Raw genomic sequence first — 17,512 nt, forward strand, 5'->3', positions numbered from 1 at the left:
TATTTGGTTCTGTCCATCTTCCCATCCAACTTGATGCCGCCACCACCATGTTTCACGTTGGTGGTGGTATGTTCAGGGTGATGTGCAGTGTTTTCCGCCACACATAGCATTTTACTTTTAGGCCAAAAAGCTCAATTTTGGTCTCATCTGACCAGAGCACCTTCTTCCACATGTTTGCTGTGTCCTCCACATGGCTTCTCACAAACTGTAAACTGGACTTCTTATGGCTTTCTTGCAACAATGGCTTTCTTCTTGCCACTCTTCCATAAAGGTCAGATTTGTGGAGTGCATGACTAATAGTTGTCCTGTGGACAGATTCTCCCACCTGAGCTGTGGATCTCTGCAGCTCCTCCAGAGTTATCATGGGTATCTTGGCTGCTTCTCTGATTAATGCTCTCCTTCCCCTGCCTGTCAGTTTAGGTGGACAGCCATGTCTTGGTAGGTTTGCAGTTGTACCACACTCTTTCCACTTTTGGATGATGGATTGAACCGTGCTCTGTGAGATGTTCAAAGCTTGGGATATTTTTTTATAACCTAACCCGGCTTTAAACTTCTCCACAACTTTATCCCTGACCTGTCTCTTGGCCTTCAAGATGCCGTTTGTTCACTAATGTTCTCTAACAAACCTCTGAGGGCTTCACAGAACAGCTGTATTTATACTGAGATTAAATTACACACAAGACACAGGTGGACTCTATTTACTAATAAGGTGACTTCTGAAGGCAATTGGTTCCACTTGATTTTAGTTAGGGGTATCAGACTAAAGGGGGCTGAATACAAATGCAAGCCACACTTTTCAGATATTTATTTGTAAAAAATTTTAAAAAACATTTTTCATTTTCCTTCCACTTAACAATAATGTGCCACTTTGTGTTGGTCTATCACATCTAATCCCAATAAAATACATTTACATTTTTGGTTGCAACATGACAAAATGTGGAACATTTCAAAGGGTATGAATACTAATTCAAGGCTCTTTAGTATAAACCAAAAGAAGAGGCTCACAGCTTCATTTCCCATACTTCTATCCTGAGTTTTCTTTCAATATTGTTTTTAATGATATGCTATCAGACGTGGCAGAGTTGCCCCCTGAACGCCTCAACACTGCCCTCCGAAAAGTGATCCACTGCGGCAGGCTTTTCATAGACTGCTGCCATGTGAAACTAGCCTTAGTGGCAGTTCACAGTAGAAAGCACATGCGCACGTTGTCACCCATTTTAGACAACCTATTCATTTCAATAGGCTGCTGCATGCATAGGAATTTGCTAACAGTATGGCAGGGGGGACTTTTAAAAATCGCATCGCATGAAACAGCATGGTACTGCAGCAACATGTGATTTGGTGGCTGCAAACGCGCTACGCTTGCTAAGATGTGTTTGTAGAGAGATTAACTATTAATGGCACCCACATGCACCTAATAAGGGTAGATAATTCTCATGCAGTGCTGGAAACATGCATGGAAATGCGCATTTCTGCGTTCTGGCATGAACAGGCCCTAGCCAAGCGTCACACTGTAGTGGATGTAAATGACACGTTCCCCGACCTGCACTTTTGCAGATGCGATGGGGTGCCATTCATTCTTAATGAAACCCCCACACATCAGAAAATGTTGCGTGTTTTTGGGTGTGCAGCACCATGTGATTTAGTGCGGCTGTGCATTTTAGAAATGGTCGGGGACTTTTTCTTTGTGTTTCTGGCAGGTGCAATAGTCAAAATCCACACATATGTGCCTGCGACATTGTGAACCTAGCCTAATGCAGGCCATAGATGGGGAGAAAAACTGCAGATTTTTCTTTTAAAAAACGAAAAATCGGTTGTTCAAGTGGCCAACGTTACCATCAATGGTAAAAAAAATCGGCCGATTTTCTACCCGTCTAGAGCCCGCAAAAAGTGTCCCTGCAGAGAGCTCTGCTATTTCTTTGACAGTTCTCTGACAGTTCCTTGACATTTATAGAAGTTGCAGCAATGTATCTATTTGTTTCCATTTAGGATACAGATGTTTTTATTCGGAAACAAATAGATACAATGTTTCAACCGCTGTAAATGTCAAGGAACTGTCAGAGAACTGTCAGAAATAGCGGAGCTCTCTGCAGACACTTTTTGCTGGACTGGAATTCTTCTTATTTTCATCCTACTTCTTCTTCTTCTTCATCCTCATCCTCCTCTTCATCCTCATCTTCTTCTTCTTCATCCTCATCCTCTTCTTCATCCTCATCCTCTTCTTCTTCTGCATCCTCATCCTATTCTTCTTCTTCATCATCATCCTCATCCTCTTCTTCTTCATCATCATCCTCATCCTCTTCTTCATCCTCATCCTCCTCTTCTTCTTCTTCTGCATCCTCATCCTCTTCTTCATCCTCATCTTCTTCATCCTCTTCTTCATCTTCTTCATCCTCATCCTCTTCTTCTTCATCATCCTCATCCTCTTCTTCTTCATCATCCTCATCTTCTTCTTCATCCTCTTCTTCTTCATCCTCTTCTTCTTCTTCATCCTCTTCTTCATCATCCTCTTCTTCATCCTCTTCTTCATCGTCTTCCTCTTCTTTTTCTTCTTTTTGTCTTCCTCTTGCAGGTCACTGCTCATGCGCAGATTTTTTATCGGTAAAAAATCGGCCGATTTGCCCACTAATTGCCGCGAAAATCGGCCGATCGGCAAAATCGGCCGATTTTTTTTCCAACTTTACCGAAAAAAAAAAACGGCCAAAATACCGAAAAACGGCCGACCAAATCGCCCACTAACGATCCGAAAATCGGCCAATTTTATTTTCGGCCGAGAAATCGGCCGATTTTCGACCCATCTATGGCCTGCATAAGCCCCCGTTCAATTTGACAGTTCAAAATGGCATCACAAGTCGCACCCTATTTGTGCCTATGGAACCGTTCAAATCAGTTCAATAATTTTAAAAAAGGGTCCTATTCTATTTCTGGCGATTTCGTGTGCGACTTGCATTGACATCTGTGCATGAAGTCGCATAGATGTCGGTAAGCCGCACATGAAATCTCACTGACCAGAAGCCTTGAAATTGTACTACTTCAGCTGAGTTGAGCAATTTCAAAGTCACCGGTCAGTGCGATTTCATGCGTGGCTCACCGCCATCTATGCAACTTCATGTCAATGCAAGTCGCACATGAAACTGCCAAAAATAGTGCAGGGACCTTTTTCAAAAGTGGTGCAAGTTGAAGTCACACTGATTTGAATGGTTTCTTAGGCACAAATAGGGTAGACTTGGCATGTGATTTTGAACTGTGAAATCGCATGACAAATCGCATTGGCGTGAACGGGGGCATAGGCTCCATTCACACCTTTGTCTTCTGGTAAACATGCAAAAAACACGTCATAACGCACACTGCAAAAATGCGAGAGGCTCACAGCTACAAGGAAATGGTGCAGGAGCTACTTTGGCGCAATTGTCATGCACAGGGCCCATGCAAGTGAATGGGCTGCCCTATGCTGTCGCATGTCATGAAAAAAAAGTGACACATTGTGTTGCGCAGGTGTGAATGCAGCCTTAGGTATAGCGTGGAGACTAGATTGTAAGCTCCTTTGGCACAGATACTGATGGGTGACCTATAGATGAGATGTTTGTAAGCTCCCTCCCGTCTCAGTTTTCACATCAAGGAACCTCCGCCAACCAGAAGATCCACCAGCTGGAGCAACGCGCGCCGTACAACTACCTAGCCGGATATTTAGTGTGCGGTCCCCGCCCGCTCCGCTGGAGGAGAAGTCCTGTGTTGTTCCTCGCAGCGCCATAGAGCTGACGGTGGCGGTCGGTGTGACGGGAGAAGGAGGGAAGGAGAAGAAGGGGTTTGGTCGGTGCACTGAGGGGGGAAGGGCCTGCGGTGGAGGAGACCTCCTGCTCCGTGTACACAGGGGCGCTGCTGAGGGGAGCTGATCAGTGAGGGGCCTTTGGTACCCCCGTGTGTCCTCCTCCCCCATCTTCCTCCTCCTCCATCTCCATCACCACAGCGGCTGCCGCAGGGCGGAAGGTTGGTGTCAGGGCTGGACGAGGACACAATGGCTCGGCCCAGGCCACGGGACTACAAGGCGGGAGAGCTGGTCTTCGCCAAGATGAAGGGATACCCGCACTGGCCGGCCCGGGTGAGTGTGCCCGCTGAGGGGCGGGGCTGAGGAGAGACCGGGAGAGGGCGGGGGACAGGTGAGGAGGGGGAGGGGATGTCTGTCCGCCCATCACTCAGCATCTTCATCATCTTCACCTTCCTCACCCCACATCAGCTATACACCGACCATGGGGGGGTCTGACCGGACATCACATGACGTGAGGGGCCCCATCACCGGACATCACATGACGTGAGGGGCCCCGTCACCGGACATCACATGACGTGAGGGGCCCCATCACCAGATATCACATGACGTGAGGGGCCCCGTCACCGGACATCACATGACGTGAGGGGCCCCATCATCGGACATCACATGACGTGAGGGGCCCCGTCACCGGACATGACATGACATGAGGGGCCCATCATCAGATATCACGTGAGGGGCCCCATCACCGGATATCACATGACATGAGGGGCCTCGTCACCAGACATCACATGACGTGAGGGGCCCCATCACCGGACATCACATGACCTGAGGGGCCTGTCACCAGATATCACGTGAGGGGCCCCATCACCGGACATCACATGACGTGAGGGGCCCCATCACCGGACATCACGTGAGGGGCCCCATCACCGGACATCACGTGAGGGGCCCCATCACCAGGCATCACGTGAGGGGCCCTGTCAACGTACATCACATGATATGAGGGGCCCCATCTCCGGACATCACATGAGGGGCCCCATCTCCGGACATCACATGAGGGGCCCCATCTCCAGACATCACATGACGTGAGGGGCCCCGTCACCAGACATCACATGACATGAAGGGAGCAGGGCCCTTGATCCCCTCATGTTTTGCAGTGTATTGGTATTGTTCTGTCACATGTTCTGTCCCCCTTTGTAATGTACAGCGCTGAGCGAACTATTGGAGCTTTATAAATACTGTATAATAATAATAATCACTGGAGATTACATGACATGAGGGGCTCCGTCACCGGATATCACATGACATGAGCCCCCCCATCACCAGAGATCACATGATATGAGGGGCCATATCACTGGAGATCATGTGACATGAGCCCCCCATCACCAGAGATCACATGACACCACTGAGGGTCCCCCATCACACCGTGTACCCCTCCCCCATTATTGTTTTCACATTTATAACCCTTTATTTCATTTGTTTTAGGTCTTTCTATCACCCGGCAGTGGGGGCCTCATTCTCCGGCACAGAGAAAGGTGTGTTTATGTGTCCCGGAGGGACAGGCGTGTGCATACAAATCAGTGTCAGGCTGCGGCTGTACATGTGTCACCGTCCATCCCAGTGTTTACATGAGTACAGGGAGGGATGAGCGGCCCCAGACACAATCCAGTAAACGCATAAAGATGCTATTCTAGCAGTATGGCCCCTTTGACCTCTTGCTGGGCATGGAACGCAGGGAGGTGGGCCCTAACACCCCACCATTATGTTCATGGCAGCCAAGGGTTCTGTGCTGAGAGTGCACTCCCGGACCAGTGACCAAGGTGTCACCGACAGATCCCCGTCTCTAGTTATGGTTAGGAGTCCATGGGATGGGCTCCGGATCTTTTAAACCCTGTGACAGCCAATCACTGGAGTCAGTGGGATGGGCTCCGGATCTTGTGATCCCTGTGACAGCCAGTCACTGAAGTCAGTGGGATGGGCTCCTGATCTTGTGATCCCTGTGACAGCCAATCACAGGAGTCAGTGGGGTGGGCTCCTGATCTTGTGATCCCTGTGACAGCCAATCACAGGAGTCAGTGGGGTGGGCTCCTGATCTTGTGACCCCCTGTGACAGCCAATCACAACTGGAAGTCCACCCCCCCACCTTAAAGCGGACCTTAAATCTGCAATACTTACCTGAACTCCCAACGTTCCTAAACAAAGGTCACTCACCGACGATGGCCCCTTCTCAGTTTCTTCAGGGTGCTGGTCTGCTGCCTTTTTGATTGGCCGGCACAGGATGATGTAATTCCTGCATTCAGTCATCCCAGCACACGGGCACCATGCCAAAAATGTATATTGAGCTGCACATGCTCAGCTCAGTGTACATCTAACCCCTTCCTGCCTGCCCCAGTGTCTCAACTATTACACCTGGGGGGCAGGGAGGACTACCTGATTATGTGACCCCTGTAATTGGTTGTCAGAGTGGTCATGTGATTAGGAGCCAAGCATGCAGGATCCTGTTCATTAGTGTGGGCTGAGAGCTGTCATTTATAGCTCAGTCTGTCCTGGGAGTGCACACTGAGCACGCTCTCTGCACAGAAACCAGTGTCACCCCAGGATACATATGTGCAACATGTGGAAGTCAAAGCCCACCCTCTTTGCTGCCACATTATGTGGGCGGCAGGATGTTAAAGAAGACTGCGAGCAGGCAGGTAAGTTTGTTATTGCAGAAGAAACATTGCGTGTCTCTGCTGCAGTAAACATCGCACCTGCTCACATCCTGCTCACAATTGTAGAAGTTAGACTTTAGTTCTACTTTAGGGTCCCGTTCACACCGTCATGTGCGTTGTAAAGGAAAACAGCACATGTGTCATAAGCAGTGTTAGTCAGTGAGGCCGTCTGACCTCTGCAGCCCATCAGTAAAAAATGAGGCATGTCCCCTTTTCTCTGCATTTTCATACACTGAGACTTCCAACAGAATACTGTAAACGCTCTGCAATGCAAATGAAGAAACATAACAGCAGACAGGGATGGATGTCAATCTGGCCTAAGACCCAGTTAAGGGGCCACAGTGGATGGGAAGGGGTTAACATGGCCTGCGCCTATTTTTTGAAAGCTGTGCGCCAGTTTGGGTACCAATGCCGGCTTGTGCACCAAATTCTGGTAGTTCCTGCTACCGCCACTTTTAGAGACATAGAAAAGTGACGGCAGAAAACAGAGTGGTCCGTTGAATCTGTCCTTTTTTTTTTTGTTTTGTTTGTTGTTTTCATTAAAGCAGAAATTCACTCTCAATCAACGCTGACTATTTTTAATCCTTATGCTGCTAGCATTAGTAAATAGATAGGAAAGTATCATATATACAGTGCTCAGCATAAATGAGTACACCCCTTCTGAAAAGTAAGATTTTAATCAATATCTCAATGAACACAAGAACTATTTCCAACCTTTTGACAAAACTGAGTTTTCTAGAACATTTGTTTAGCTTATTACATGAAAGTAAGATTAATAATATAACTTAGATTACAAAATCTTCAGTTTTACTCAAATTAGTTGATGCAAAAATGAATACACCCCACAATAAAAACGACTCCATCTAGTATTTGGTATGACCTCCATGATTTGTAAGGACAGCACCAAGTCTTCTAGCATGGAATGAATAAGTTGGCAACATAATGCAACATCTATCTTTTCCCATTCTTCAAGAACAATCTATTTTAGAGCCTGGATGCTGGATGGAGAGTGATGCTCAACTTGTCTCTTCAGAATTCCCCATAGGTGTTGGATTGGGTTCAGAATAGGAGACATACTTGGCCACTTTATCACTTTCACCCTGTTCTTCTTCAGAAATGCAACAGTGGCCTTAGATGTTTGTTTTGGATCATTGTCATGTTGGAAAAGTGCACGACGACCAAGGACACGGAATGATGGTAGCATCGTCTCTTTCAACATAGAGCCGTACATCTGTGAATTCATGATGCCATCGATGAAATGCAGCTCCCCGACACCAGCAGCACTCATGCAGCCCCACAGAAGGACACTGCCATTGCCGTGTTTCACTGTGGGCACCATGCATTTTTCTTTGTACTCCTCACCTTTGTGACACCATACAGTTTTTAAGCCATCAGTTCCAAAAACATTTATTTTGGTCTCATCACTCCAGAGTACAGAGTCCCAGTAGTCTTTTTTTTTTCAGCATGGGCCCTGGCAAATTATAGGCGGGCTTTTTTTGTGCATGGGCTTCCTTTGTGGACAACACCCATGCATGCCATTTTTCTTCAGTGTACGCCGTATTGTGTCACAGGAAACAATCACCCCAGTTTGGCTTTCTACTTCTTTAGCTAACTGCAGTGAACTTGCATGGCGAATTTCTTCAACCCTTCTCATCAGAAGACGTTCCTGTAAAGGTGTTAACTTCCATGGATGGCCTGGATGTTTCTATGAGATGATTGCAGTGCCATCTTTGTTAAATTTTTGTATCACTTTTGCTACCGAATTCTGACTGATAAGTAAAGCTTTGCTGATCTTGTAGCCTTCACCATTCTTGTGTAAAGAAATGATTTTTTTTCTTAGGCCTTGTGACATTTCTCTTTCATGTGGTGCCATTGCTGACAGCATAAAATGGGAAGGGCTTTTCTTTGTTAAAGTGTTACTAAACCTACAACAGTAAAATCAGTCTGTATATGCAGTAGAGCATGCTTGTTATACTCACTGTGAAACTTAAGGGCTTAATCCTCTGCTTTGTGTAAAAAGGATGTTTGAGCTTGTCTTCTCTGATCCTCCCCTTCTTCCACAGCCCCCATTTCATCTCTTGATAGAACTGTCCAAATGGAGGGTCAGGGATTATACAATCTCATAGGGCAGTGAGAGGAGAGTGAAAACCCCTCCTACAAGCTTTAACCAGTGCTCAGCCAGACACTGATAGAAGTCACAAGACTGCTGTAACTGCTGATGAGAAAAGGTATTTAGCAGTTTATATTTACTAAAATAATTGCATTTCCATGTTCTGTGTACTGTGTGATGCCAGATGTAGTGAATGCCGGGTCCTGGGTTTAGTAACACTTTAAGTAACGCCCTTTTATAATTAACTGTCTGCTGGACACCTGTTTAATGAATAATTAGACACAGCTGTAGTTGAATTCTTGTTAATTAGGATTTTGTTGTCTAAAATTTAGCTTTGCAACTAAGACTTTCATTGGGGTGTATTCATTTTTGCAACATGGTCTTGATTGAATTTGTTAGGAAAAATACTTTTTATGTGTGCAAATTAACAAATCTTGTTTGCAATCAATGTCCCGCATTTGTGGGAGTATGTTATAGTATAGTGTCCCATAGAAAATGTTGATTCTGAAAGAAAAGTAAAGGTTATCTGACAAATTTGTTTGGGTGTACTCATTTATGCTGAGCACTGTACTTGTTTTAAGCTTTTTTTTACATTTCTTCAGTTACTTCCTGGTTCCCATGCATAGGCAAATGATGTCAAACGTCCCAGGAGTCTTCAGGAGAGGAGCGAGGGTCCCCAGCTCAGCCTATGCCTGAGCTAGGAGCAGATGGATTCCAGGAAGTAAATGATACATGAATCATCTGCCCTTACTCAAGATGGCCACTGCCAGAAATGCCAGGAGGTGTTTTTCAAAATGATTTCTCAGCATAATAAAACATGGAGACATGGATGGATGGTTGAGTTTGCTTTGAATATTAAAAAGGAATTAAATAGAATTTTTGGTTTGTGACGCTCAGATGCAGTGCAGTTTAACTTTTTTGCATATAGATCTATACTCAGCATGTTTGAAGCCATTTAGTCTAGGTTCACACTTGTTTGGTGCGGGACACCGCATGTGATTCTCACAGGAATCGTACTCCTGTGCATATCACATGTGATGTCTGTGTGGTGCGGTTTGAGCCATACATTTTGTATGGCTCAAATTGCATCTCATCTGCACCAGAATGGCGCAGGACCCTTTTTTTCCGAACCTGATTTGCATTGCATGGGTGTTCTCACCCATGCGGTCTGATTTCTGGCAATCAATGCGTTTTTCGATCCATTTCAGGGTGTCATTAATGTAACTTTGACATCCATACCAGATCTATGGACGCCATGTAATTGCAATGTGGGGGCAGGAAACACACAGGATTTGCTGTGTTTCCCGCATCGCATTAGTGCGAACTAGGTTTCACTTGTTGACTGGCTCACTACGTCTACTGGACGTTTATTCCAAGCATCGACTTCCCTACTCCGAGCATCAACTACCCTTGTTATGGCTACAACAGATACAAAAAGAATTACCGTCAGTTCACAGATGAGGAAGTTGGTGGTGATTAAGTCCAACTCCTGGTTGGAGCACGGAGACGCCAGTGCACAGAGTGTGGCATATGTGCGGGGAAGCTGCTATAAATGTGACAGCTCCGGCACTGTGCTCCTGGATTGCTAGGATTCTAGTTGTCACTGCTGTCAGCAGGTGATGCATCCCCAGCCCCATTCAGCTTCTCACGGAAATTATTTGGCTGGCGGCTGAATGTAAACAAAGGGGCTGGTTGTTGACTGACATAATTGTCCACATATGGGTAATAAAATCCCTTTGTTTAGGTTAAACTGTTGGCCAAGGATGAGTTGTTGATTGCAATGAAGCTGTCAGTTGCAGAGCACATGGCATTCTAGTTAGCAAGCGGCTGACCATGCAATGAAGACCCCCCCCCCACATGCCACAGATTCACAGATGTACCTGTCTCCCACAGCTATATAATTCTGTTCCCTACAATGGCATTTATTGTGCACAGAAGTGACCAGATTCTAAAGAATGTCTAAAACACTCTTTATGAATTCCCCAGAATCGGTTTTTATCCATTCCTGTACACATGCAAACGCTCAGATGTGTGATTACCAGCGTACAGCCGCAGCTTGTCATTGATTTGTACAGCCGTGTCTATGCAGACTCCTGTCCGTTAGGGATGAGATGGGTTCCATCTGAACCCATGGGAAGCTGTCACATGATGGCATTCTCAGTGGTCTGGTAAGCTGTGGGTGGGGCTTTCCCCACCATACATCTGCATGTACGCAAAGAAGCAGGGATGTTTGTGATGTCATTGGATTAATATGGTTACATGACATTGACCACTAATTTCCATAGCAGGTAAATGACCTCATGAGAATTCCCGTCCATTTGCAGATGCTGGGAATGCTACGGCCACACCTTCCCATAGCTCCTGCTGAACTGGGTTCAGACCAAATCCAGCTCATCCCTGAGATCAGGTTCTGGTCACATAAACACACACCACTTCAACTGCTAATGAGGCCTTGCGCAGTGCTTTACATATTGTATACGTACATGTGTTTTTCTTATTACAGGTATTTGTAGCACTGAGAGTTTACATAGAACTTTACATACGATACATTTATATCAGTCTCTGCCCTCAAGGAGCTTACAATCTTAAGGTTCTTTTTTCACCTGCATACCCACCCATACATAGGGGTTCATTTACTAAAACTTGAGAGCTGATTGGCTAACAAGCACAGCTGCACCAGTCTTTGCACTTTCCAGTTTTAGTAAATAACCCCATAGAGTCAATGTAATAAACCTTTGGAGTGGAAGGAAACCCACACAAGCACATGGAGAACAGGCAAACTCCATGCAGATAGTGTCCTGACCAGGATTCAAACCAGGGAACTCAGTCCTGCATGGCAGAAGTACTAATTACTAACCTCTGCGCTGGCCATCTAAATAATGACCTCGTTAAGGGGCTGCATGGTTTTTTTTTTCTGGAACATTTGTTCTGCTGAAAACTTTGGCAATCCAGACTGAGTATATAACGAAAGGTGCATCATTAGTGAACAATGCTTGTCAGAACATTCAGCAGACAAGGAGGTATAGAGGTTGATTTACTAAAACTGGTGAGTGCAAAATCTGGTGCAGCTCTGCATAGAAACCAGCTTCCAGGTTTTATTGTCTAAGCATAATTGAACAAGCTGAAGTTGGGGGCTAATTGGCTACCATGTACAGCTGTGCCAGATTCCAAGTGCCCCAGTTTTAGTTCATCTACCCCATAGTTAGCTTTCCATGCCAAACAGAGATTTGGATTTTTTTGTAAGCCTCATATCCCCTCCACACAAATGCCTTTTAAAAGCCATATGTAAACAAATTTCCCAGGAAAAAAAAAATTACATTGGCCCCAGCCTGAAACATTAACTGGAGGAGTAGGTGACAACACTTTGCTTCACCACTGCCTTCTGGGTTAGCTGGGAACTTGAAATCCAATCCAGCCCATTGCATGAGAGCATTCTTGCCATAGTCCTGTCTCCCAGCTATGCAGAAAGTCAGATAATGTCACCCATGCTTTCCAAAAGTGTAACAGGCCCAGGCCAAGGTTATTTTTTTCTTGTGTGTTCTGTTTATTTACAAAGGTGTGTTAAAGCCATTTTTAATATATGGGGTAGAAGGGGAAAAGGGCTAGAAAAAAAGCTAAACTTCCATTTGGCATGGAAGGTCCACTTCAAGGCTAGGTTTTCACCTAACCTATAGCCCCATTCACACAGAAATACATTGTGTTCAAAACGCACTGCAGTTGTGATGTGCTGTGGGTGGCAGTGTTAAGGGCACCCCAAATGCAGGTTGCAAACACAGTGTGTTTGCCTGAACTAGATCACTTGGTACAGTAGTACCATGCGATCTGGTTGCAGCACATCTTCAAAAGTACTGCATGCACTACTTTTGGTGCAGTGCAGTGCGATTTGAAAAAATAAACGGGCTCAAATTGCACCACACTGAACTGCATGTGAATCACATTCCTCTGCGATTCATAGTGTGAACCAGCCTTTAATGATATGCAAATATTACTTTCACCTGTAAGGGCTGATCTTAGCTATGCCTCCTCCCACCTCCTTGGCTCCCCTGTTAGCCATTTAGGGCCCGCTGTCACAATAAAAGACCAGTATGGAGGCTCAGGAGAAGTTTGAGCCAAACTTGGCTTCTGTGGGAAATGTCTAGATTTGGATATGACTTCAGCTCCTTTTGTACTGCAATTGGAATACCATGTAGAATGAATAGCACTGCATCACACCAACACATTTCATGCACGGTGCTGCACCAATGTTAGTTGTGAAAGTGTTAGTTCACCGTTACCTAAATTCTGTAAGGTGACTTAACATGGACCCTCTCCCCATCCCCCCTAGTCCTGCTGTACTGGAGTCCCACGATCCTCCGCTGTCAGTCACCAGCGTGACGCTTCATTGGTGCGGGGATTTGGAAACCCCACAGTTTAATCTCCTCTTTGTATTGCTTAGCCAGTACGGACCAGAGGGATTCCAGTTGGTCAGCACCGTCACATGGATGGCATTGACCAATCACAATCTGTCTAGTTCATACTGTCAGCACTGCAAAGAGAGGCGAGAAAGCCATGAGGATTTCAAATCCCCAGACCAGTGAAGCAGCATGCCCTGTCTGACAACGGAGGATCATGGGGGGGGGGGGGGGGTGAATTGGGGAGGAGGTCCAGTGTTAGGAGGACACCTTCTTTACAAATTTTCTGTAAAGGTGAACCAACTCTTTAAAGCACTTTTAAATGCCCATCACCACCATCTTGATGAAACACAGCCTACACTTAAAAAAAAAACTAGGGGGAAAAGGAAATAAAGGTACATAATATACTTACCTCTCCTCCTGCTTCCATAGTGCAGAGGGTGTCATCATCCTCCTGCCAACATGATCCCGGGGCATAATGAGTACTCCAAATCTCACAAATACATGCTGCAGCACTGTGCTGGAGATGTTGTCTCTACAAGATCCTGGAGTGCTTTTCCCTCCATTCCCTCCTAGATCTTGCAGGAAGGAGGATGATGTTTCCTTTGCTTTGGTGTTGTGGGTAGCAGCCAGAGGAAAAGTAAGTATACTTTTTCATTTTTACCCCCCTACAGGTTCTTTATTCATGCAGCCTTTCTAAAAAAGAGAGGGGGGGGGGTGGCTGGCCCACTTAAAAAGCAAACCTTGCATCCTAGCTTTAAGGTCCATTTTAAAGAGAGGCATCGCAGGAATCCTCTGAGAAATTACCACCTGTTGAGAACTTGTATCTTAAACTTGTATCTTAAATTTTTGTGTGTGTATATGTATATATATATATATATATATATATATATAGTATATAGTGTGTGTATGTATATATATATATATATACACATACACACTATACTGCCAATAGTATTGGGATGACTGCCTTAGTGTTAGCCCATAGGGTTCAATATTGAGTTGGCCCGCCCTTTCTAGCTATAACAGCTTCAACTCTTCTGGGAAGGCCGTCCACAAGGTTTAGGAGGGTGTCTATGGGAATGTTTGACCATTCTTCCAGAAGCACATTTGTGAGGTCAGGCACTGATGTCGGATGAAAAGGTCTCTGCTCTAATTCATCCCAAAGGTGTTCTACCGGGTTGAGGTCAGGACTCTTGCTCATCCATGTCTTTATGGACCTTGCTTTGTGCTCTGGGGCGCAGTCATGTTGGAACAGGAAGGGGCCATCCCCAAACTGTTCCCACAAAGTTGGGAGCGTGAAATTGTCCAAAATGTCTTGGTATGCTGATGCCTGAAGAGTTTCCTTCACTGGAACTAAAGGGCCAAGCCCAACCCCTGAAAAACAACCCCACACCATAATCTCCCTCCACCAAACTTTACACTTGGCACAATGCAGTCAGGCAAGTACCGTTCTCCTGGCAGCTGCCAAACCCAGACACGTCCATCGGATTGCCAGACAGAGAAGCGTGATTGGTCACTCCAGAGAACACATCTCCACTGCTCTAGAGTCCAGTGGCGGCATGTTTTACGCCACTGCATCCGATGCTTTGCATTGCACTTGGTGATATAAGGCTTGGATGCAGCTGCTCGGCCATGGAAACCCATTTCATGAAGTTCTCCACACACTCTTGTGCTAATCTGAAGGCCACACAAAGTTTGGAGGTCTTTAGCTATTGACTCTGCAGACAGTTGGCGACTTCTGCGCACTGTGCGCTTCAGCATGCTCTGAACCCTGCTCTGTCATTTTATGTGGCCTACCACTTTGTGGCTGAGTTGCTGTTGTTCCCAGTTGCTTCCACTTTGTTATAATCCCACTAACAGCTGACCGTGGAATATTTAGTAGCCAGGAAATGTCACAGATGGACTTATTGCAGAGGTGGCAACCTATCACGGTACCACGGTATTCACTGAGATCCTGAGAGCGACCAATTCTTTCACAAATGTTTGTAGAAGCAGTCTGCATGCCTAAGTGCTTGATTTTTATACACCTGTGGCCATGGAGGTGATTGGAACACCTGAATCCAATGATTTGGAGGGGTGTCCCAATACTTTTGGCAATATAGATTGTGTGTGTATGTGTGTCTATATATATATATATATATATATATATATATTTTTTTTTTTTTTTTTTTTTAATTAGTGATGGTTTTAAACAAGTGCATGTGTGCTGTGAAACAGGCTGTAAAACTGAAATAATTTTAATTGCATCTATAAAGATAAAGCAGCAACTCATAAGACTGTCCTAGTGCATAACAGGCCATCTGAGAAGCAGTATTTGCAAGCCTGCTGCTGCTGATGTCACTGCTCACACTCCCAGTCCGTAAATATTTATTGTAAATACGACGGATGCTGGTGATCTACACATAGAGGTCTATTTATAAAACATTCAGTGGACAACTATTAGAGCCATGAAATGTATGAAATTTTCTCATATTTTTGTAATAGATTAACAACTGTTTCATCAGCTCCACCTAGTGGCCAAAATTTAGTATAGTTTTCTGAAATACCTCAATGAGAAAACACTTCATTTTGGCCACTAGATGGACAGAGCTAACACAGACCGTGGCCGCCGCTCACCTCCTGCTGTACGGATATTCCTAAAGCAGGGCCGACAGGAGGAGAGGCAGTGACGGCTCCGGTGAAGAGTAGGAAGCAGTAGCCAAGGACACACAGACACCTCCTTGGCCGGGCCGCTGCACACAGCTGCACTAAAGAGACAACGGCGGCCTCTCTCCTTCCCTGGTGGGCACACTGTGACAGGTCTGTAGCAGTGGTGGCTTGGGCTGTCGGTTTGCTGGATGGGCTGCCTCTTTGCTGGTTGAGCTGTCTCTTTGCTGGATGGGATGTCTGCTGGATGAGCTGTCTCTTTGCTGGACGTTTTGTCTCTTTTCTGGATGGGCTGTCTCTTTGCTGGACGAACCATCTCTTTGCTGGACGGGCTGTCTGTTTACTGGATGGGATGTCTCTTTGCTGGACGGGATGTCTCTTTGCTGGACAGGGATGTCTCTTTGTTGGACTGGGCTGTGTCTTTGCTCAGTTGGGTCCAGCAAAGAGACATCCCAATCCAGCAAAGAGCCCAGTCCAAGAAGGGACATCCCCATCCAGCAAAGAGACATTCCTGTCCAGCAAAGAGACATCCCGTCTCTGTGGATTGGGATGTCTCTTTGCTGGATGGGGATGTCTCTTTGCTATATGGGGATGTCTCTGCTGGATTGGGCCTTCTCTTTGAATATATAGGGGGCACTGTGATTAGATTTTTAGGGGCACTGTGATATAAAGGGACTGTAATCAATACAGTGCCCCTTTACAGTGCAGTCCTCTTTATATTACAGTGCGGAGGACCGACCCTGTGAATATTCCATCACCAACTGCCCCCTGCAAATGCCCTTCCACCCTCAACACCCCGGAAATTGGCTGTTCAGCCTAAAATGCTCTGGCCTATTTTTTTCCCAGTCCGGGCCTGCTGAGGGGGATGAACTCATGAGAGAAATAGAAGATTCAGCTATAGGCTTTCAGGGATCGCCTAAAAGTGGACAGAGTAGGAGATAGCTGAACAGATTGAGGTAGAGAGTTCCAGAGGATGGAAGAGGCTCTGGAGAAGTCTTGGAGACAAGCATGAGAGGAGGAGACAAGGGAGCTAGCAAGCAGGAGGTCTTGGGAGGAGAGGGCGATTTGGGTGATATTTGGAATCCAGGTTTCCTAATAAACTTGCTCATATCATTAATGTTACCCAGTTCACAGTTTTAGAAATGTTGTGCTGTGGTGTTTGTCAGCGCTTCATTTATGGTTTACAAGGAAAGAAAATGAAAAGTCAGCAGCTACAAGTACTGTCACTGCTGATAGTTAGGAACAAGACTAGCCCATGATGTCCAGCATTGTCTTCCATGCAGCTACTGCTCCTCAGGGTTCCTGTTCCTCCACTCTGTCCATCTTTGTTTCTCTGGAACCAGCTGTCAGTTTCTGATGGCTCACGGCTGACTGCTTACTACACATGCATGGGATAAGACCTGTTCTAAAACAGGTTCTGCAGTCTCCTGGGATGTGTGGCATTATCCCAGGAGGCTGTGGGTAGGGGCAGACCAATTGATGTCCTCCTCTGACCCATCTCTTAGCTGGCTGAAGGAGGAAGAAAAAACAAGGTAACTCCTTTTTGGGTGAGGGTCCACTTTAACAAAACTTTAATGGTTTTGAAACTGTAACCTGAAAATTCTGTCTCCTTAAGATGCTTTGGTTTTATTTTGTATCATTTATTGTCAATACACATATAATGGTGCTCCCATGCAACATAAACATCAAGAATAATAGGGTCTTTCTGCTGCTTGCATAAAAACAACAATATGGTCCAGGGAGCCCATCTTTCTGCTGCATGTGGAAGGATAAGGAGGTGGAACTCTTCTATGTCACCACATGCAGGACTGATGCAGGTGTTGAGTGCAAATAACCATTTCGTTTGGATGATCTTTGATTTATTTGAGTAGGGAACATGTTGTGACTT

General features: G+C 45.7%; 1 protein-coding gene and 1 long non-coding RNA gene across 2 annotated transcripts in view; both read left to right on the forward strand.

Annotated features, from left to right (window-relative positions):
• The first annotated feature begins 3,711 nt into the window (after positions 1 to 3,711).
• The window catches only part of HDGFL3 (HDGF like 3), an 88,220-nt gene continuing 74,419 nt past the window's right edge, over positions 3,712 to 17,512 (forward strand). Inside the window, exon 1 of the mRNA XM_089685718.1 lies at positions 3,712 to 4,099. Coding sequence (XP_089541844.1) covers positions 4,016 to 4,099 — 84 coding nt within the window. The 5' untranslated portion in view covers positions 3,712 to 4,015. The remainder of the gene's footprint in view (positions 4,100 to 17,512) is intronic.
• On the forward strand, positions 4,231 to 9,412 carry LOC149455934 (uncharacterized). Its single transcript, XR_016313995.1, has 2 exons — positions 4,231 to 5,298; positions 9,187 to 9,412. It is a non-coding gene; the product is annotated as an uncharacterized LOC149455934 (long non-coding RNA).

The sequence above is a fragment of the Staurois parvus genome, unplaced genomic scaffold (assembly GCF_062004578.1).
Source record: "Staurois parvus isolate SC_StPar_1 unplaced genomic scaffold, SC_StPar_1.0 ptg000381l, whole genome shotgun sequence".
NCBI classification, from domain to species: domain Eukaryota; kingdom Metazoa; phylum Chordata; class Amphibia; order Anura; family Ranidae; genus Staurois; species Staurois parvus.